This window comes from Salvia hispanica, chromosome 6 (assembly GCF_029641045.1).
Source record: "Salvia hispanica isolate PSC_SH4W2 chromosome 6, Shi_PSC_v1, whole genome shotgun sequence".
NCBI lineage: Eukaryota > Viridiplantae > Streptophyta > Magnoliopsida > Lamiales > Lamiaceae > Salvia > Salvia hispanica.
The window spans coordinates 38,951,299-38,973,821 of record NC_142697.1 but is presented as its reverse complement, the minus strand read 5'-3'; the positions used below and the strand labels follow the sequence as shown (position 1 = coordinate 38,973,821).

The 22,523-nt window shown below is 36.1% G+C and overlaps 1 protein-coding gene and 1 pseudogene across 3 annotated transcripts; both read left to right on the top strand.

The window, feature by feature from the left end:
- The first annotated feature begins 632 nt into the window (after positions 1-632).
- On the top strand, positions 633-21,779 carry LOC125205459 (RNA helicase family protein). Of its 3 annotated transcripts, XM_048104402.2 has the most exons (35): positions 634-1,013; positions 1,204-1,309; positions 1,445-1,632; positions 2,997-3,050; positions 3,594-3,747; positions 3,839-4,260; positions 4,571-4,789; positions 5,613-5,724; positions 5,864-6,046; positions 6,579-6,658; positions 6,826-6,948; positions 7,060-7,146; positions 8,445-8,545; positions 9,327-9,384; positions 9,597-9,662; positions 10,394-10,479; positions 10,565-10,748; positions 11,332-11,478; positions 11,554-11,655; positions 11,756-11,908; positions 12,835-12,939; positions 13,234-13,374; positions 13,499-13,588; positions 13,677-13,733; positions 14,194-14,277; positions 14,589-14,687; positions 14,767-14,901; positions 16,077-16,147; positions 16,387-16,447; positions 17,578-17,670; positions 18,441-18,608; positions 20,514-20,606; positions 20,719-20,841; positions 21,287-21,393; positions 21,476-21,779. In XM_048104402.2, the coding sequence occupies exons 1-34, from the start codon at positions 735-737 to the stop codon at positions 21,362-21,364; spliced, it is 4,302 nt and encodes a 1,433-aa protein (XP_047960359.2). In that variant the 5' UTR covers positions 634-734; the 3' UTR covers positions 21,365-21,393; positions 21,476-21,779. The 3 variants fall into 3 exon arrangements, with proteins under 3 accessions (XP_088916983.1, XP_047960359.2, XP_047960360.2); XM_048104403.2 differs by lacking the exons at positions 634-1,013; positions 1,204-1,309; positions 1,445-1,632 and adding an exon at positions 2,579-2,676; XM_089060857.1 differs by lacking the exons at positions 16,387-16,447; positions 17,578-17,670; positions 18,441-18,608; ... (2 more) ...; positions 21,287-21,393; positions 21,476-21,779 and adding an exon at positions 16,231-16,365 and having other exon boundaries at positions 633-1,013.
- On the top strand, positions 18,737-20,507 carry LOC148923769 (uncharacterized; annotated as a pseudogene).
- Positions 21,780-22,523: the final 744 nt, after the last annotated feature.

Sequence of the window (22,523 nt, the reverse complement as noted above, 5' to 3'; positions counted from 1 at the left end):
TTGTATCAAGCCAATAATGCATAAATATCAAACAAATAATTTATGTGTGCGTATAAATTAGTATAAAATTAAAAAGATATTTGATTTAGGTATAATGTAAGTAATTAATTTTAATACTTATAATATATATACACTATATAGTATTAACAAAATGCTCATATTTTTATTATTATATCATGTTATGGTTTTAAATTTTAATATTTTGAAAGGATATATATAATTTATATATTTGCTACAGTGTTACGGTCCGACCAGCAGTTGAATCGTGAACCAATAATTTCGTCGGTTCATTCACTGGTCCGGTTTTTAAAACATTGGTTGAGACAGAAGGGGTATTACAATACAACATGGCTAGATGGTTGACCCATAAAGGACACAACGACTAGGCTCAAAAGACTCTAGGGTGTGGTCTACACAGCCACGTTTGACATGGCATATGATTTGATTCGCTATTGAGCCACACAACAAACGGAGATCATGTGCGTGTGTATGTAGTGGGAAATGAACTAGGATTTGGCCGAGGTGATATTCATAATGTTGTAAGGTAGATATTTGGGCCTGAGGCAATTTTATGAACACAGAACTTTCATATACTAATATTAAGGGAGTCAATATTTGACTATGAAAAGCCCATAGTTCATCAGTTGCGAAATCAGAGCGGACCTTCACAGCTGTGGGTCCCCGATTCCGTCTCTCTCCAAATCGCCGCGTGAGATACTGATTTTGTTGCAGAAATGGCGCCAAAGAAGGACCATCAAAAGCGCAAGACCAAGGGGAAGGCCGCCTCCTCCTCCTCCACGGGTCCCAAGCTCCAATTATCGGCCGACAATGAGAACCGCCTCCGCCGCCTCCTTCTCAGCTCCGGACGCCCCGCTGCTTCTTCTGCGCCGTCCGAAGACATTCTCTCGCTCTCTAAAGAGCAGAGAGCAAAGAGGCTCCGCTCGGTCTACGAGAAGCTATCTTGCGAGGGTTTCAAAGACGACCAAATTGAACTCGTTCTCTCCGCTCTCAAGGTTCGCCCTTCGCAATTCTGTGTAATTTGTTGAAATTCGGCGCTGATAATTACGTTTCTCTATTCCATGTGATCAGATTTTCATTCACTTTGAATAATAGACAGTATACAAAATGGCAAACATAGAGAACTGTTTTTAGCTGATCACACTGTAGCTCATCCATTTTTACCGTTTTGGTTGCGGTTATTAGGAGACTGCAACATATGAAGCTGCTTTAGACTGGCTGTGCCTAAACATACCGGGGAATGAGCTTCCGTTGAAGTTTTCGAGTGGGAGTTCGCTGAGTACAAGCATCGGTGCGCCTAATTTTTTATTGATTGCGATATAGGGAAGCTAATCTAGCTGCTACAGTTTTTAGATAGGCATTTTATTAATTTGTTACTCCTATGTCACATAGCACAAATTGAAGTCTTGATGAATATTCTGTGCAGGTTCCGTAGGTGTCATATCAACTGCTCGTGAGGATTGGGTCTCATCAAAGGAGTCAATTCCTGGTCCAGTTGAGGTGAAGGAACAAGGTACACTTAGGGTTAAGGAGCTGAGAGATGATGCAACTCTAGATTCTGTTCAGCATTCCCAAGCAGACTGGATTCGCCAATATATGGAACGACAGGAAGAGGTCTGTTTCAAATTTGTTTGTTTTAAAAGCGAGGATTTTAGAAAAACAAAATTGCATCATGTTTGTTTGACCATGCCTACTGAAGTGTCTCTTCCTAACCTGGTTATGAATTTGATTTTAAGTATGGGAAATAGACTATAAGATGATCTGCATGCTGGTCCATTTCATGTCTAACTTCTGTGTATAGAGTTAATTAGGTTTCTACCTGTGGAGTTTATCCCAATCTCTCTGTCTCAGAGACACACATACTGACACTGCAATGAAAAGGAAGCAAGTTTCAATTTTTGTTTCCGTTGCTTGATTATGAGCTGCTTGTACAAAAAGGTATATGCATTTAGTTTGAGTATATGACTTTCTTACTAATTAATAAAATAATTTAGATAATAAAAAGAGAATTTGCATAAACATGAGTTTTGTACTGAGTTTAAAAAAAAATTACAGTGAAAGCATCCGATGCCTTATATGGCCCTACAAGTTTTAGGGACTCAAAGGAAATAAAGCGTAATAACAAAGTTGCATTCAGATTGAATTCCAAGCTGACCAGCTATGATTGCTAACCAATCAACACCACAAGATGAAATCTCTAATCAAAAGCATTTGTTGCTCTCATGGAAGTGTTAGGATCGAGTCTCAGACTGAGTCCTCAAAGTTACAATTTATCACTATATCTCTTAATACACCCCTGCAAGACAGAGGCTGTGTAGATCAATAAGCCCAATATGTGGGAGAACCATTATGAACATATAAGCAAGCTGCAAAAGTAGAAACAAGCTGAAGCTCTAAACGATGTGGAACTTATTCACGGTAATGCTAATTATTTTGAGGTTGTGACAATGTTAAGGAACAAGACTAAGCAAAATCAGGAAGTTTGCATGCAAATAAGAAACTCTAGTAACTTCCTAACCTTTTGCACTTAACGCCCGATATTCTGTTCCCTGTACAGTGACTTGCACCGCAGAGAAACACCATCAAGACAGTCACAATAACCAATCAATGAAGTTAACAAACAGCACCACATGTGTGCCAGGACTAGTTTGAGATCAAGTAAAGAAGCTGACCATATTTATAGTTTAAAATTTGTTTCCTTCCGTAAACCCAATTATGAATTCAAGCCGATTGCATCAGTATTCTACCTACTTTGCGTAAAAATGGCCTTTCCATCTCATGAAACGATAGTAAACCAAAAACAGAGTGAAAATCCTTTCATTTCTGATATCTTTTTCTCCTAGTTCCTTTGTACCGAATATGATTTTTTCTGTTCTTGTTACAACTTTCTATGGCAAGTATTTATTAGCACACAAGCTGGCAGGTTTTATTTTGAATATTATAAATGTAGGACTACTTATGGTGAAATCTATTTGCAGGATGATTCTGATTCTTGGGAAACTTATTCAATGGAAAATGCTTCCTTAGAGAAGGTACTCTTACTGATGGATATTGCAGATAATGGCAGCACCATGAATAATTATTGTATTCTTTCCACTGTTGATACTAACCATGTGTAACTTAATGCAGATAAAAGTATGATCTTCTCTGTCATCCATCTTTTTTCTATTTTGTTTTATTCAACAATCTGAGGAAGCCTTTATTTTCCTTTTGTTATTGTTGTAGCAATCTTTGCAATCTGCCATCCTACAAAATCTTATTTAACGTGCTGGCATTGGCTACTGACAGTTACATTTAAAGATTCTCTCTGTATTTCTTTTCTCTGTCAAAGCTACTTAAAAATCAATTTTCCATATTATAAATGTTTGTGCTTTACATGAAGCTCTATTTCTGACCTCAATTGAATGATGTATATTCGTACCATCTTGCTGGGGCAGTTTATAACTGGATGACTTTTAATAAAAAAAGATGTTCCTTTCTTTCAATTGTAGATCTTGCTTGTCAATGTTTTATACAACCTGGCCAGTGAAGTAGAAATAATGAGACTATTGTCATTGCTACTTGTACTATTATAGGCCTTGGAACCAAGGAGTAATTATGAGTCTATTATTGAGGATTACCATGCTGCTAGGCAGCAAGCTGCAAATGCCAAAGATAGAGGCGATAAAAAATGCCAGGAAGAGGCAGGTTTTATTATTCGGAAACTAAAGAAGGAGATATCAGCCCTAGGTATTAGAAACTGTTTTCATCCATCTTCAGTTTCATGAGTTTGATACATATATGAGGTGCATCATGCTCCAGTATTCAATTTTTTTTTCAGGACTATCTGTTGATATTTTGGAATCTGGATATGTATGTTCTTCCCATGGTGTTAGTGTTACTGAGGATAAAGGACCGGAATACGTCCCTTCAGGTAACTCTGGAGGCAATGCTGCTAATATATTTGACGTTGTAGATGAAACCGCTTGCACTGAGTTTGGGGTTCAACTTGAACAAACGGGACTTGATAGCTCTGACTTGCATGAACACTCATCTGAAAATGCTCCTGTAAGCATCTCTATGCAAAATGGAGATGCTTCGGACGAGAAACCAGACGATGTGGAACTTGGTGATTTATTTTCGGAAGATATTTCATTGGATCAAGTCTTACCTCGTGAGGTATTGGAAGAGCAAAAGAGAGAGAGAATGAGAGAACTTTGCAGTGAGAAAAATTTAGGGAAAATGGAAGGAATCTGGAAGAAGGTAATATCCTCCATCCATAAAGTTGATGATGGTAACAAATGTGACTGCAAATAATTTCTAGTGCTATCATTTGTTTCGTTGGTTAATTCTTCCATTCTGATGTCCTATACAGCACAAGGCAATTCTTTGCATTATAACGTCTATTACTGAAAGATAGTCCGTTATTCCAATATCTCAACAGTGGTCCTGTTTAGTCTCACCATTTTTAATTTTTTTTCTCTTTTACAGCTATTTTTTCCCCTTGAAATTGACTGACTGCTGCTTCCATATGTCGCATGACCTAATTCATGTTGTATTATAATAACCACAGGGAGATCCAAAAAGGATTCCAAAGGCTGTCCTTCACCAACTTTGCCAAAGATCAGGGTGGGATGCACCAAAATATGATAAAGTTCCTGGTAAAGGGGGCAGTTCTGGTTACTCTATTAGTGTACTGCAGAAAGCTAGAGGGAGAGGTAAAAGTAGAAAAGCTGGAGGGTTGACAACAATTCAGCTTCCGCATCAGGATGAAATTTTGAATACACCAGAGGTACATGCTCGCTATCTACTATTATAACAGCTGAAAAGAATGCTAAACAACTACAATTAAGAACTAATACCTTCCAGCAGTATAGGATAAAATATAACTCATTGCTTATAACAAGTCTGTAGAAGAAAGCTGATTCTTTTCCAAAATTACTGCAAACTGTCCTCAACCTCAACTATACACATAAGATTACTATGCTCATCAACATGATATCACCTATTAGGTTGATATGCTTATTGTATATCATGCCTTATGTTGTTATGATATCTGAAAACACAGCAATATGAATGAATATGTAATGTTATCAAATTCATATTGAATAGTGTATTTTTAAGATCATCTTTATGGGGAAACAAGTGCATAATTACCAGAACTGCTAGAGAAATAGATAAATTAATTTCTTGATATCGTAATAGAGAAGTGTGCTCTTAGTATATTATCTAAATTGAGGAGCAAAAACTTTTAGTTATCCGTAAGTTTTTCTATGAAATGACAAATCCTTCTAAATTTTACCGAGCTTGTTTGTGAAATAAGAAATCCATGACCGGTTCATGCTACCTTAACTTTGGAAGGATTAGGATTTTGAAATTAACCGAATCTTTGTGATATTTTTTAACGGCATGCTACAATTTTACCCATAAAATGATGTTTCAATGAAATTATAATGAGACGCGTTTTACTTAAATCTGACCTCCAGATTTTCATCCAATGGATGAGATGGTGTTTTAGTTATGCATGAAAAAAGGATGGCCTTGTTATAATGCTACCCTATATCTATCTATATTTATGTATATATTGATATGAGGAAATAAAAATGCACGTGCAGGATGCACAAAACAGAGTTGCAGCTTATGCACTCCATCGTCTCTTTCCAGATCTGCCGGTTCATTTTGCACTTCCAGAACCATACGCGTCACTTGTACTTAAATGGAAGGAAGGTAACTAATCATGTATCCACTTTTTCTTTTGACTCGACTTCTGTAGAATTTTACACTTATGGGACTCTTTCATTTATATATTTACCGCTCTTCTTTTTTTTAGCTGATCGTATCTGCATGTTATTCTTAAAATTTATAGGTGATCTGTCGGAAACTGTAAAAGATGAACGCGAAGATAGAAGGGCTGGTTTTCTCGTTTCATTGTTGAATGCAGACAATGCTGAGACTCCTGTTAAAGCCGAACACCCTGTTGAGGCTGGACATCAAGAAAAGACTCAAGTGCCTGTTGAACGTGCTGGTGGCACTGATCATAACAATCAAAGTGTGTCAAAAAATTCTTTTCTTTTTTTCTGCATATGTTTATACTTATTTAGTTTGTCAGGCATTGCTTGTGGTACAAGTGGGAGGATGAAAAAATGTTGTTGGGTTCTCTGTTATGCGGCAGATGCTTATGTGAACTGTTTGTTTTCTGTCTTTTAATTTCTTTAAAATAACAAATAAGATCACAGGTCTGAAATTACATGATGAAGTCAATATCTCTTTCTTCCCCTTATATGAATTATATTTGTTGTAACTTGTAACCTATAGTGGTGGTTGGAATCATTTCATTTCAAATAAAAGGAAACAGTTAGGTGTATATTGCAGCATCAGATTACACCTGTTAGTGGAGTACTCTCTTCTTTTCTCTATGATTTTCCGATCGGATCTATGAGCAGATGTATATGTATTACAATGGATTTCTAAGAGCAAGTTTGGAAGTTCTATTATTATGTGGAAGTCTTTTTTTTTTCAACACGATATTTTTTCTTTTTTTCCTGGATCAATTACTTTATGGTTTAACTTGTTGTATGCAGGCATGGGCAGGAATAAGCATGTTGAAAGTGCTTACCTGAAGAAGAAACAAGAAAGTAAGAAGGAAATGACAAAGTACAAGGTTAGTGCTCTTAGGGGACTTTAATGATGGGGACTTTAACTTGTCAAAAAATGGACTTCAACTTAAGTCCAAAGCTAATCAGTTTTGCTTATTAAGTTTCTCCGTGCATTTGTTATCTCTTGATGCATACAATGTCTTATTTATTTATTTATATTTTACTCAAGCAGGTGATGTTGCAAGCAAGATCCGGCCTCCCTATTGCTGAGTTGAAAGATGACATTCTCCACTTGCTTGAGGAAAATAATGTTGTGGTTATTTCTGGAGAGACAGGCTGTGGAAAGACAACGCAGGTGTGACACACATTTCATTTAGACCTTTTGAACTTGTAGTGCAGTGTATTATTGTTCGTAACATTTTCCTCAATAAGATGTAGGTTTCTGTTCTTTGTGATGGTTATGCAGGTCCCACAGTTCATATTAGATCACATGATCGAAGCAGGTCTTGGTGGTCAATGTAATATAATTTGCACTCAGCCTAGGAGAATCGCGGTTAGTAAGCCACTCAATTTTTGTTTCATATTCTGTTAAGAATTGCCTTTCTTTATTCTGTAAAGGTGTTTCTGTTTCACTATTTGTATGTTCTAAGTACAATGGGCCAATCCGCTACAGTTTTATGGGGCTTTTATGCAGTTCAGAAAAAAAATAAGGCATTATGCCAGTTTCTGCCATAATAATAGCAATTTTGCTTCTGGCTCTTTTCACCCTGTTGCAAGGGTGGCCAGTTATAAACCGGTCAGTTGATTAGTCATGTTTTTGACAACTAGAAGTGCTCTTTTTTCCTGAATTGATCTCAAGAGTCAGGCTTCTACTACTAGCCACAAGAGTGTGCTAATTAACACAGCCCACTGCAAGTGCCAGTGACGCTGTGCCACCTACCTACCAAAGGATACTTTGAAGCCTCCATTTATTGACCACAGATATTAACTGTTGGATGGGAAAATGTGTGGATAGTGCTATAAACTTACATTTCCTATAAAATTTGCAGCGATATTCTTTCTCTTTTCTGATTGACACATTTATCATCACTTTCCATTTTTCCACCTTAGCACTACAAGTGCCAGTGACACCGTGCCACCCACCTACCAAAGGATACTTTGAAGCCTCATCTTATTTTGACCGCAGATATTAACTGTTGGATCATGGATGGGACAATGTGTGGATAGTGCAATAAACTTGCATCTCCTATAAAATTTGCGGAGATATTATAGCTCTTTTCTGATTGACACATTTACCATCACTTTCCATTTTTCCACCTTAGTAGGACCACCCACTACATAGGAAGACACTCAATGAGAATGAGTTTCCCTTTTATGCATATCAATGAAAATCTTGCATTTCTTAATATTGAGCTTGCAACTCCTTTAGGCATCTGAAATGTATATATATGGTCGATTCTGTAGGTTTTAGTTGGGTCTCAAGTCTGTTAAGAGTTCAGATTCAGATGTTATTTGTTACCTTTGTAGACTTTTTAAGCTGAAACCTGTACACTCTGTCTGGAGAGGAGTTAGATTGTTTCCGTATGTAACAGACAAAATACTCCTTTTTTGCACCATAGTGGAAGAACCACTGTGAATGTTTAGTGTCAGTACCAGCTGCTTTTGGAAATTATCAACCAGTTTTAATCAGCTAAAACCTCAACTCTATCACGATAAGGAAGTTACTTTCTTGATCAAATTTCAGTGTTTGAAATTAGAAGATTCCTACAAGTCGATATAATACTATTCTGTCATGGTTGGACGAGATTTTGTTATATTATGGTTATACCAATACTGTGTTGGTGATTTTAGGCCGTATCTGTTGCTGAAAGAGTTGCTAATGAGCGTTGTGAATCCTATCCAGGATCAGATGATTCTTTGGTTGGTTATCAAGTTCGTCTTGATAGTGCAAGGTAATCCAATTTAATCCTTTCTTTAAATATTTGTTTCTCTCATACCGTCTCTTATAAAATGGAGGAGAAAAACAAATCTTTTGTTGGTTTGATTATTTAAGCTGCTAGTAGTAAATATCTTTGCATTTAGTCACATCCTAGTTATTTGGGGATACTCTTAGTTCTGTATATGGTGATGGTTTTGATTGAATGGGGTAATGGCTATCAAATCAAATTGATTAATGGGGAAGACTGGAAGTGTATATCAAAATGGGAGCAATTAACTTATTTCCGTTCCAAATTCCACATATCAAGAACCATCACTAGGAGTGGCTCCTCACTGATTTTCATTCCAATGATTGTTATCTCCAACGTAGCACCCCCTGAGTATCTATCTTGACATTTCTGATTGGTGATATTCTTCTTCATGCTTGTACTTTTATTCACTATTCACTCAATTATGGTTGCAATCAAAGTTAAAATCTTAGATGTTTTTATAAAGATCTTAGTGCACTTTCTGTAAGATTGCACACTTGATGCAATTTTGTTGCTGTTTAATTATGATGGTATGAGGGATTAAGGAAAGAATGTGAGTCCTTTGGCTTTCCATGGTTTGGTGCCTAATTATTTGATGCTGGGATGCACAACTATTTTAAGATATAGCTACCAGAAGCTCTTACGTTTTGTTAGTGCATATATGTATTAATGCTTGACTGCATACTCAGTCATTTTCTCATGATATCATCTTGTGGAGCATGTTTAATAAACTCTGCACTTTCTCTTATATGGTTGACTACTTCAGGAATGAAAGAACAAGGCTTCTCTTTTGTACGACTGGCATTCTCCTGCGGATGATATCAGTAGGTTTTACAATTTTTACTATGCAGTACATTGTTTTCTTGCAAGTAGGATAATACATTTGAAGATAAATATATCTTTCCCAATTTGTTATTAATCAGTGTTGAGATGATATGGTATCCATCTAGTTATATGGGATCAATAAAAAAATTGTCATTTACGTATCAGATTCTCATCTTCCTTTTGTCTTTCTTATACTGTGCTCTATTGGCAGGGTAACAAAGACTTAGCTGATATTAGCCATGTCATAGTCGATGAAGTTCATGAGCGGTCTATCCTGGTTAGTTAAATGTGCTTTTTAGTTATTGCATGTCCTTTAGGTATTGTGCGACAAATGTCCTTAAATCATTGCTACTCACAGACCCACTCTTCATTATTGATGGCAAATAGTACATGTGAGAAAAGGCATGCTTTATTTTTACTCAGTTCTATTTTATTTATACCCTTTGAGTAACTTTGGTAAGTCATCCCTTCAACCAAATTTGTATGAGATTTATCTATTTTTTGGTTGTTCACAATGCATAGATAGAGATCTGTAAGGTACCCTTCCCTACAAATTTTCTTTAGTCTTTTCGTGGTTATTGGTTTTGGGGAAGCTTCTCACTTGTGCTGAACTAGATGAACTACTTATACGCTCTCCACACAATATTCTGTCCCCAAAGTGGTGTTTTTTGCAGGAAGAAGTATACAGATCTTAACCATGTGTATCTTCATTGTCCCTTTTCTCTCAAACTTTTGCAGAGTGCTAAATGAGCTTCAAAGACAGTGGATTCTACCACGTTCACCAAATATACATTTAGATATAGATCTTAGTGTGCATTCTTTAGAACTCATAAAAAATTGTTGTTGATCCGCTTTATCTTCTATGGTGTATAGATCAGATCTACCTACCTTGTTTGCAAGTTAAGCACATGCATAATATTTTGCCGCAATTGCTTATTAAGATCTTTCTTTGTGAGCGTGAGAAAGGTTTATTTAACTGGGCTAACTCTCAGATTTAATGTGTAACAGGGGGATTTTCTGCTCATTATTTTGAAAAATCTGATTGAGAAGCAGCAAAACACCTGGGGAAAATCGAAGTTGAAGATTATTCTTATGTATGTAAAACCTTTTTTGCAATAGACTGACAGCTTGTTTTGTTGGTTGATGCTGCTTAATGGTGGTTTGCTGTTTGTCCTGTAGGTCGGCAACAGTTGATTCACACTTGTTTTCTCAGTACTTTGGTAATTGTCCTGTGGTTACTGCTCGAGGAAGAACTCACCCTGTATCTACCCAGTTTCTTGAGGATATATATGAGATTTTGAACTACCGCCTTGCTTCAGACTCACCTGCGTCCATTGATAATGCAATATCTGGGTCATGGAAGGTACTGTATGTGTTTAGTAGTTATATGTGCATACAGCCCAACAGCATGGAGTAATTGCTATGAGTACTTAGTACTTACTGGGACACTGCCATCACTCTCAACAAATTAAAGATCAGATTTTTCTGACTATCTAATCAGGGATATAAAATGATAGAAAAACTTTGGGAGATCGAACTTTAAAGTTTTTGATGCCTGTCTAGCAGTCTGGTTAAATTCGTGTCTTAAAAAGGAAAAAATAATTTTGACGGATCACTCCACTTTGCAAACTTGTATTTCTAGAAGGTACAGATTTCTCTTTGTTGCAAGGCCCGAAGTTTCTTTTGAGTGTCCAAGTCAAGGAAAAACTCCAAAGGAGAATGCTATCTGTTTTCATCTAACTAATTCTTGCTTTTATCTAGACTTCGTGTTTGTCTCTTGGTAACTTACATAGAGTTCATTATTCATATAAACAAGACAATCTAGTATGGGTTATTTACAGTTGTGGTATTTGTAATTTTATTGTTTGTTCACATGGTTATTGGCATGTCACTATTTATGGGCATCAGCTCCAGACACTATGCTAACCATTGTCTTATTCTTGCAGGGTGCTCCTGTTGGTGAGAGCAGAGGAAAGAAAAATCTTGTTTTATCTGGTTGGGGCGACGAGTCCGTACTTTCTGAGGATCTTATTAATCCGTATTACATTGGAAGCGACTATCTAAACTACAGCGAGCAGACCCGCCGAAATTTGGTATGTATAGGTCATTTCGAGAGGGCTGCATTTCATGAGTCATCACCAAAGTTAATTTCTATTGTCTTAATGCAGAAAAGATTAAATGAAGATACTATTGATTATGATCTACTGGAGGATCTGGTATGCCATATTGATGAAACCTATTCCGAAGGGGCCATACTAGTCTTTTTACCGGTAGGGCATTATATACTTCTGCAGATTCTATTGTGTGAGCTGGTCACCTGCCTCTCTGGCATGTCTGTCAGTTCATCTGAATTCTCTTTTTCCATGACAGGGAGTTGCTGAAATAAATATGCTACAAGATAGACTCACCGCTTCTCACCGATTTCGAGGTCTTTCATCTGAATGGCTTCTTCCGTTGCATTCATCTATAGCATCTGAGGATCAAAGGAAGGTGTTTTCAAACCCTCCTGATAACATGCGAAAGGTAGTTTTTCATTGTGGTTCTTACTTCCGTGAGCTGGCATAGTTACTTCAGTTCAATAGAACATGCATCTCATGTTTTGGGGTATTGTTTGATGTATTTTCCTGTCTTTCATGTTCTTTCCATATATTATTTCCTTGAAGTTCATAAAGATTAATACCTGTCTTTACACATTGTATGAATTCATTCTTAGTTACATCCCAAAATCTGTATGATATACTGTCTACAACTTCTAAAACCTTGACCTTCTTACTTAAAAATGGGTGAATATTCCCAAATGAACTACAGATCTATGATAATATTCCTAAGAATCAAGGATCAATTTTCATGATTTGAATAATAAATTGGCTAGGTTTTATTGAATATTATTGTGTCTTTATTTAGGGTTTTTGAATATATACTCAGCTCTTGTGTCTAGCCTGTGGCACCATTAAATCAATAAGAAAATAAGTGTTTGGGTAGCTATTGATGCTTTAGCTTTTAAGTTGACATAGTTGTTATGTGTTAAATAATGAATCAATAACTGTACAAGAGAAAGGGACAGATTGAAAACCTCAACTATACCGGGGTATGTCATGTGACCTGTCTATCTTTAACTTCTTTAAGCTTACACTCACAAATTAAACTCTAATGAGAACATGAAATCTGGCAGAGTCGAGGTTTTCAGATTTGAATCTGCTCTGTTGAACTCAACTGAAGGGGAATTAGCCTCTGTGATAGCCTGGCCCAGCACAAAGCTGATGTATTAAAGTTCCAGGAAAAGAAATCAATGCCCTAACTAATCACAGTAGATATGACATCAGTCATATAACTAATTGATGAATGTGATTTTGTACTTTCCACTTTCTTTATTTGTTGGTTGATGTTTTCTCAAGAAAAACAAGGTTTGATATTTGTTGTTATAATGAATGGGATTTTATGTGTTTCAGGTTATTATTGCCACAAATATTGCAGAAACAAGCATAACTATAGATGATATTGTGTATGTGGTAGACTGTGGAAAGCATAAGGAGAATCGTTATAATCCAAATAAGGTTGGTGCTCATTTGCTTGAACTTGTATTTCAATTAGAATATGGTGGCTGATTTTGGACTGATTGTTATGGCAGCATGATCATTTCATGTAAAAAGGTGAAAAATGAAGAACATTTACCAATCAACTTGCAAAAAAAGATTTTATATGACTTTGAAATGCTCATTCTATTACTTGAGACTACAGCACCTTCTTGTGGCTACATTGATCATTCTGCTCCTATTTGATCATAGTGATTGAAAATTCTTTCTTCAATCTATTAACATCAACCAATGTGTTATAATTGGTACATATAGAAACTATCAAGCATGGTGGAAGATTGGATATCTCAAGCAAATGCTAGGCAACGGCGAGGAAGAGCTGGTCGTGTGAAGCCTGGAAATTGCTTTTGTTTGTATACGAGGCACAGATATGAAAAACTAATGCGGTCATATCAGGTGCTCTGTGCTTTCTCAACCAGTAATGATAATTAGAGAAATGACGAGGTTATAAGAGTCGCATGCCTCATGTTGGTTTGACTGTACTTAATTTCTGATGCTGAAACTGTCTTGATCTGTATAGATCCCTGAGATGCTGAGAATGCCACTGACAGAGTTATGTCTGCAAGTAAAATTGCTTTCTCTCGGTTCCATAAAGCAATTTTTGTCCATGGCAAGTTCTTTTATTGGATTATGATCTTTTTCTGATTTTCTAATCCTTGCGTGCACTTGCTCATAATATCTATGTTTGAGTTTTTTAGGCTCTGGAACCTCCGAAGGAAGAAGCAATTGCATCAGCAGTTTCCTTGCTCTATGAGGTGGGCTTTTAGTTTTTTTGCTAGAGTGAGCCTGCTAGGATTTCTTGTTCTACTTGGGTATTGCATTAGAAGTTAATGGCGTTAACTGGCTATATGTGCAAAGGCATCTGACAATATGGTTAACTTCCTCAAGCTAGAAACGCGCAAAACTAATTATGGTTAATGACTTAATGTATTTGGAGCAACAGATGTTGTATCTCACAATGATAATGACTTCTTAGTTTAGATTTTATTTGTATACTGCATTTCATTTAGGTTTCTTACATTGGAGTAGAATTTCATGTACTCTTCTTAAAGATGATAACCATTGATGTTTTAATAGCTTTGTCAGATTCAAACTATTTGAAAAAGAGAGTAATTTTTTATTTTAATTGTTGACAGTTGTGTAGTCCAAAGTAATTCATGTAATCAGAATACTCACTTGTTGTCCAAATATCTTTTCATGGAATGTTTTCTATAGGTTGGTGCCGTTGAAGGGGATGAACAGTTGACCCCTCTCGGTCATCATCTCGCTAGACTCCCAGTTGATGTATTGATTGGAAAGGTAAGCTCCACATATCAATGACACTTTTGTAGTGCTTGTGGAATTTTAAAGATTTTTTTGATTTTCTTACAGGCAATTGTGATAAATAACCATTTTGCTTCGACAAAAAATAAATTGTAGCCACAAGTTTAAAAACATGTGAATAGTATTATCCACTTTCATGTAGCAATTACATATGAAGTCATCTTCACTGTTATTTTGAGGTAAAATTGTACTTAAGGGGCTATTGATTACGATTGGCTTCAGATGTACTGAGCAGATATTTTCTGATCACATCGTTTGTCAATGCTAATTTTTTTCTTAACTTGCAGATGATTTTATATGGTGGAATATTTGGATGTTTGTCACCTATCCTCACTATTTCAGCATTTTTGAGCTATAAGTCACCATTTGTGTATCCAAAAGATGAGGTTTAGAACAAAGCAATATATTTTCTCTTTAATTTTATTGAATTGACAATATCACATATATATATCACACACTTTGCAGAGGGAAAATGTTGAACGTGCAAAGTTGGCTTTGTTGGCTGATCAGAGTGGTGGTGGAGTTGATGCATTCGTCAGGCAATCTGATCATCTCTTAATGATGGTTGCTTATAAAAAATGGGATAAAATTCTGAGTGTGGTGAGCCTATCTAGAACTCAATGTTGAGCTTTTTACATGTTTATCCTCTTGTTGTTTTCTATTCTATGAGCCAAATTTTTTAGAAAATACTGGAGATGTAAAGCAATAATTACATTGTCTGACCTCCTCTAGGAACTGCAGCAATTAGTGCGTAGCAGAAAGTGACTATGTAGGCCTAAGATGCCTAGCGAAAACCTACATTATCCACAGATAGTTTTAGCGCTAAAAATATCTGTTTTTGGTGTTTGTTTTTTACTAGGATAAAACAAACTTTTACCCTATCATTAGGATTTCATGGTTGTAAAATCTTAAGATGAGCCAGTATCTCTGGGAAGATGCAATTTTTGGACAGTTAAAGGTGGATGTCATTTCTTTAGAAGGATGATAAAGACATTTGTGAATTACATGTTTGGCTTATTCAATGAGCAACATGGAAAGGTGAAACACAAGCAAAAGAGGAAAGGAGGCTATATATAGTTTTGGTGCATGTGCATATTTTGTGTATGCATATTATTTGGACGATCATCAAAGAAACATACCTTGATTCTGTATTACTAACTCAATTAGTCTGACAGCATTTGTTGTGTGTAAAAGTTGTTTGAATGGTTTGAAAACAGAAAAAGAAACAAAATACTTTGACACAACCAACCTAGCAGTGATAAACTTCTTTTGTTAATTCAAAGCGTGTTGATTTAAAAAGTGATCCTATGCAATTCTATTATGGAGGAATTTAAAAGCAATAATTTATTTCGTAGTTGATTACGATCAATTATAATTATTAGTCAACATTCTTAGAGTTTAAGTAGTATATCTAACCACAACATTTCTTAACTGTTATATTCCATCCTCTTGTTTAAATTAAATTTGTACCCTTTAGCATAAATTAATCATTTGTTGAGCATGCCATAGTACAATAGGCACTGATATGGAATCTAAAATAGAGAATTTATGGACGTTTATTTGGAATCTGGATTAATTCCAACTTTATCACCCAAAGTATTACAGGATGGGCTATGCCACCATTTATTTAACAGGCATGATCTGCAAAATACTCATGTGACCTTTACGGAGGGTATACATGGTTATTAAAATATAGTGTGTATCTATATCAGTTAGTTGACTACTGGATATGAATTATATTATCTTTCACAGTAATAAGTTCTCTGTTTTTGTAGCATGGAGTTAAAGCAGCCCAGAAATTTTGTGCTACCCATTTCATAAGTAGCTCTGTCATGTACATGATAAGGTATACAGTGTATCTATTCTGTGCCCATTGATTTCATCATAGAAGGATGTAGTTTACTGGAAATTTCATGGAAATATTAACAGGGAGCATCACATTCAAGTTTTGCTGATTAACAAGAAGCATCACATTCAAGTTTTGCTGATTTTAAGTGCCACTTGAGATGAACCTTTTTTCTCTTTATAGAGGGCAGTAAATTAAGATTATACAGTGTATAATAATTATTAGTGCTATCTTTGTAGGGACATGAGAATTCAATTTGGTAATTTGCTTCATGACATTGGGCTTATAAATATGCCACAGGTATGCCTACTTTTTTAACACAATCTTTATGAGTTAGAGCTACCAGTTTCTGATATTATTGTGGATGTTTCTCCCTCCCGTATTAGATATATAGGATTTCTTCCTGATTGTTGTTTCCAAGTGATTTATGTTATACACCCTCCGCCCCACAAGAATATGCACTCTTTCCTTTTTAGTCCGTCCTACAAGAATATGCAATTTCCAATTTTGGAAACTCTTTTCGCTCTAATAAAGTGGGACCCATTCTCCACTAACAATACTTTAATTACTTTTTCTCTCTACCTCTCTCTTACTTTACCAATTTTACATTAAAACTCGTACCGAACCCAAAATGCATATTCTTTGGGGACGGAGGGAGTATAAGTTTTACTCCCTCTGTACCATTTATATTGGCCTATTTTATTTGGGGATGGGTGGGTTCTTAGGAATATTGCTTTATGGTGTAAAGGTGAGTGGGTGTTTGAGTAATAAAGGTGTTTCAATAGGAAATAGGCTGGGAGGCTTGAAAAGGAAAACAAGTCAATATATATGGGATGGATGGAGTATTAAATCGACAGAATAGCTTCCAAGAACAAAGTATCTGAAATAAAATTACATCCTATTTCAAAGATAATTTTCTTGTATATTAATGTTAGAAAGAGTCTGACACCCAAAGTTTTCTGTTGAGATGTGCTAGACAAGGTATTTTCAAGAAGTAAAAAACAAGTGGTTATATTGTTTCTTTGTATCCCCTCTTGTCACTTCATACATAATGGTAATAAAATGAGAACACATACCACGCTGATTGTGGTTGAGTTTCAGTAATTTTCTCCTAGAAGCTAACCATGCTTGTTGAATGAGTATTACTATTATTTTTCTAGCTACATATAAAAGGTTTTGTTAAGAGCTGACCTTAATTCTTTCTATGGGTGAGCTGGCAGCTGTAGGAGCAAAATATTAGTAGTCAACTTCTCTATCTATATTTCAACATAATATACATTTAGTTAGCTCCTTTTTTTTTGAGTTTTGGAAAGATTGTATTCTCATGCCCAATAAGAATATTACATATATGTGTGTAAAACCTGATGCATTTCAACTTAACATTTTTCTATCAAATTAACATTTTTCTAAGGCAGAAGTTTCTGAAACAGGTTGGCTGGAAAAAGAAAGAAAAGCTTGAGAACTGGCTTTCAGATTTGTCTCAACCCTTTAATCAGTACTCAGATCAACTGACACTAGTACGGGTAAGACCATGTCATCCTCATCAATCTTAGCATATCATGTGCAAAATAATGTATACATGCAGCTGGCTCTCCTATTCTTAGAATATTGACTGTTGTGTGTTATGTCTGTCTAGTTCTTGTATTGTTATCTTACTTGTTTTTTATGAAGTTCCGAAACCCATTGTTTACTTAAGACTTTACTGGCCAAATATTCCTGTCCCAATAAATCAATATTGACAATTTCCTATTTGATAAATACAAAACACTCTCAAATTTATCACAATGACGATTTTCAGTGCACAGAAATTTAGTTCGCAATTCGACTCACTGTAGCTATCCTTGCTGGCCTAAACGACATATAAATGACATTGTTTGGTGTAGCTAATCCGGATGATAAATATGGGAAGCTTACATGACCGAAACCTAATCCAATGATAAAGATGATATGCATCAGCCATGCATAGTGACAAAAGATGATTGATTAAATCGATTTGATTAGTTGCGACTAATTTTGCTTGGACATAAACCTGAAAATTGTTCTCATTTCAATTACTACGACTAATTTTGCTTGGACAGTAACTTTTGTCAGTTTTTTGGTAGTTTGGCATTAACACGTATACCTACTGAAATTCAATCACATCCCTTGCTACTGACACTATTTTCCTTGTTCATCATTTTGAGTTGTTAGGAAGCATCTATCACGATCTGTGGGTCTGCATTCTTATGTTCGAGTGAGGACTGTTTATTAATGTATTTTCCTATAGTTAGTTATCCTCCATGTACACGTGCAGGCAGTACTATGTGCAGGCCTTTATCCGAATGTTGCTATGATTGAAGTAGGAAACACTGGTAATCGATCCATGTGGTTTGATGGAAAAAGAGAAGTTCGTATACATCCTTCTTCTATTAACAGTAGCCAAAAAAAATTTCAGTATCCCTTTCTGGTCTTTCTTGAAAAGGTAAGAGCACTTCCTCGTAAATTGTCTTATGTTATTAGACCTACTATCAAGGATATGATTATTGAGTGCAGCATAACCAACCTGGGGAATAGGATAAATTCTATCATTTGAGTCCATGATATATTGATATGGATCATGGTTTTCACAAGATGAACTTTGTCAAAAGAATTGGTGTTGCAAGATGCTTTGCCCCCTTTATTGTGAACTTTTGATTCACAAAATCAACATGGTGATTCAAGACTGAAATAAGGTCTGCGATTATAAGAAAAATATAAAATGTGGAAGAGGAATCTTATAAGAAAGACTAAAGGTCCTTTTTGGTCCTTTACATATGGAGATTTTTTGATTTTGGTCCATAACATTATCTTTTGAATTATTCGGTCCCTCACAAATAAAAATGGGTCACATTTAGTCCGAATTGGACGGAAATGGTTAACTTTAACAGTCAACAAAAATTAATCGAATTTTGACAGATTAAGTTAATAATTAAGTTAAGAATTAAGCTAATATTAAGTTAAAAATTACACTACCGAGCCGGTCCTCTCCCCTCCTCTGCCGAAGTCGGTCTCCTCTCCTCCGCCACCATCTCAAAATCCCAAAATCCCATCAAAATCCTAACCGCAGCTTTATCATAGCCGCAGGAATCGCTACTCCGAGGTGCAACTCGCGCTGATTCGTGCCATGGAAAGTGGAAACCGACGATTCCGGTGCGATCTCGCCGCCTCTGTGGAGGAACATGAGCCCTAGTCCGTCGCTCCCCCTTCTCTCGCCGGATTCGCGAGCTCAGGCGATCGCGAGAGGGCGGTCGGAGCTCATGGAGATGGTGAGGCACATGCCGGAATCGTCGTACGAGCTCTCGCTCAAGGATATAGTCGAGCATCATCACAGAGCGGAGAATCAAATCGAAGGCGGTTCGGATCGAGGAGGAGCGGCGACGGGATTGAAGAAGGAAGAGAGCATAAAAATTGAGCGGCGATTGAGCATCGAGGATAACTGTTGTATAGGGGGTTCTTTTTGAATATGGCGTTTCCGTTTGCGTTTGTCTAAGAGAAGGAAGAAAACTACTGTTGGTGGTGGTGGTGGTGGTGGGAGTGGGAGAGTTTCGCCGAAGCGGGAGGGGTGGAAGGGCGGTGGTGAGAGGGATTGGTGGAAGAAGAAATTTACGGGATCGAGCAGCAGAACTAGTAATACCAGCGGCGGCGGCAGCACCGGCTCTGGCGGTGGAGGAAAGGGGCGGTGGAAGAGAGGGGACCGGCTCCGGCGGCAGAGGAGAGGGGACTAGTTCCGGCAGGAAGTGTAATTTTTAACTTGTTCTTAACTTAATTATTAACTTAATTCGGTCAAAATTCGATTAATTTTCGTTGACTGTTAAAGTTAACTATTTCCGTCCAATTCGGACCAAATGTGAGCCGTTTTTATTTGTGAGGGACCAAATAATTCAAAAGATAATGTGATGGACCAAAATCAAAAACTCTTCATATGTTAAGGACCAAAAAGGACCTTTACTCTATAAGAAATTACGAGTAAACTTTACATGCTGAATTTTCATTACCTAGTCGTTGACAATATCAGTTGATGATGCCCTTAAAAGGAAGGCATCCTGAAGCCTGTCGTTTTCTGTACTTCTGGATTACTTATTTGTGTCAATATATGAGTAGATAATAGATACTAAGTACAAATGGCCAAGGAACTTTCTATTGCACATATGAAGAAGCTTTTCAACCTTTCATTAATTTGAGCAGTGTCGTCATGTTAGTTCGAAGTTGTTAATTAGAATTTAGACCAACACACAATATATACTACTTTGGCTGGTTTACATAGCCATTACTTACCTCTTTGCATGTTCTTTCAACTCTGTCATACTTTTGACATCTTTATCTCCAACTCTTGTTTGTACAATTGCAGGTTGAGACAACTAAAGTGTTCCTTCGAGATACAACTATTGTTTCACCCTACTCTATTTTGTTGTTTGGTGGATCAATAAATGTTCAACATCAAGTATGTCTCAGACCTTAACAAATTTATAATGTGTGCATAATCTATTGCCTTGCCCTCCATAAGAAGAGTGGGATCGTCTAATCTTATAACAGTTCTTTCCTTTGAATTTCAGACTGGATTAATCACTGTTGATAATTGGCTGCAAATGTCAGCACCAGCACAAACTGCTGTCCTTTTTAAGGAACTTCGAAGTACACTTCATTCCATTCTAAAGGAGCTGATTAACAAGCCACAGGTATGATATCAACATGGATGTGTGAGAAAGAAATAAAAACTAAAGAGTATATTAGTAGTACTTCAGGGCTACTTAAAAGGGTTTTGAGAGTCACCAGGTCACACATAAACTTTTCTAGCTACTGCTTGAAACTGTGTCTGGAGGGAAAATAAAACAGGTTACCATTATATAATTAGTCTTTATTCTCAAGTACAGTACAAGTTTTCTTTTAACAGCAGAAAGGTAAGAAATATAAGGAAGGCTCTGTAGATTCCAAGATCTGTGGATGGATGCTTTAATGTAAAGTTTTATTTGAGCTCGTAAAAAAGAAAACTCCCTAGACAGGTTGTTTGAAAACCCATTTCCATCTTCGACCTCCTTTCTATTAAGACATAAGTATCGACGCAGTTTGACTTCATCAGTATGTCACTGACTATGATTTGAATGATCTGTTATGGCTTTGCAGAGCTCTGGAATAGCCAATAATCAACTCATGCGATCTATAATTCACTTGTTCCTTGAAGAAGATAAAGTGACTGAGTAATCACGTCTGAAAATTTGGGATTGTTATAGGTACATTCTTCTCTATTCTTTTTATGATTTGCTCATATATATTTAAGAGCATAATCTGATATATATTTGCTCGCTTTTGAAGGTTTTACTGAATGTTCACGAGGGTCAATCTCATCTGCCCAATGTTAGGCTGTTGAAAATTTGCATCAGACGCGTTGATGATGGAAACTTTCCAACATTCAGGATGTGGGAGTTTTTGAATTGCCTCCTGTAATATTATTCTATTGGAATTTTTCGCACTATGGATGTAAATCTAATCAAATTGAAGTATCAAAACTCAAATTTTTATTGTATTAACTAATGAGGAACCATGAAGTACCTATATTTTTATTGTATTATCAATCGTACATTCCACCCTCTGAACTTACTACCAATTTTTCAGTTTAGCCATGATCTGCTGTATTGCGGATTTCTTGCGATATGCAATTGATTTGTATTCTTTATAAGGTTTGTTGTTTAAATATGCTGTTTTATTTCGAGCAATAACTTTGAAGAAGGTTAGTTAGCTCGCATTAGAGGAAGGCTCTTGTGGTGAATATCCGACCGCTGAAAATGAAAATCTAGATAGTGATAAAGAAAATTAGCTTGCATATGATATTTGATAGATCTTGTGGTGATAAAATTAGGGGTAAAAAGTGATAAAGGTATAGTAGTGATCTGGAAATTACAACTTGCAAAAGATTCAGTTTCTTTGTCCTACTCTATATTATCCTATGCAGATGCACAATCACACAACTCACACCATATGATCTGCTTTTCAGAAAAAGCTCGACTCAGATGATTAAGTAGGAGTATTGTTTTGATAGAATGTCTCACTGTATATGGGAGATTATTTGGCTTGAACAAACATGATTATGATTTATGAACATCAACATGAAAATTAGGTTCCACACCACAAGAAAATATAAAATTTGATAACTTCCTCACACTGGTACATAAATAGGCATCAAATCACTTTTCAACAAAACATAATAAGATCATCTACTAGTAAGCGTGGATGCAGAAAACGTTTTGAAGGGAGCAAAAATAAAAATAAAAAATCCTTTTACGAAAGGGGCTAAAGGAAAATAAAAATTCAAAAATAGTATATAATAGGAGTATAATATAAAAACATTTAAGTAATTATTTTG

Coding starts and splice junctions, on each gene's coding strand:
- LOC125205459 (XM_048104402.2), top strand. CDS start 735: ATGGCGCCAAAGAAGGACCATCAAAAGCGCAAGACCAAGGGGAAGGCC. Junction 7,147..8,444: donor CTCAGCCTAGGAGAATCGCG/GTTAGTAAGCCA, acceptor TGGTGATTTTAG/GCCGTATCTGTTGCTGAAAG. Junction 14,688..14,766: donor TTGTGTATCCAAAAGATGAG/GTTTAGAACAAA, acceptor CACACTTTGCAG/AGGGAAAATGTTGAACGTGC.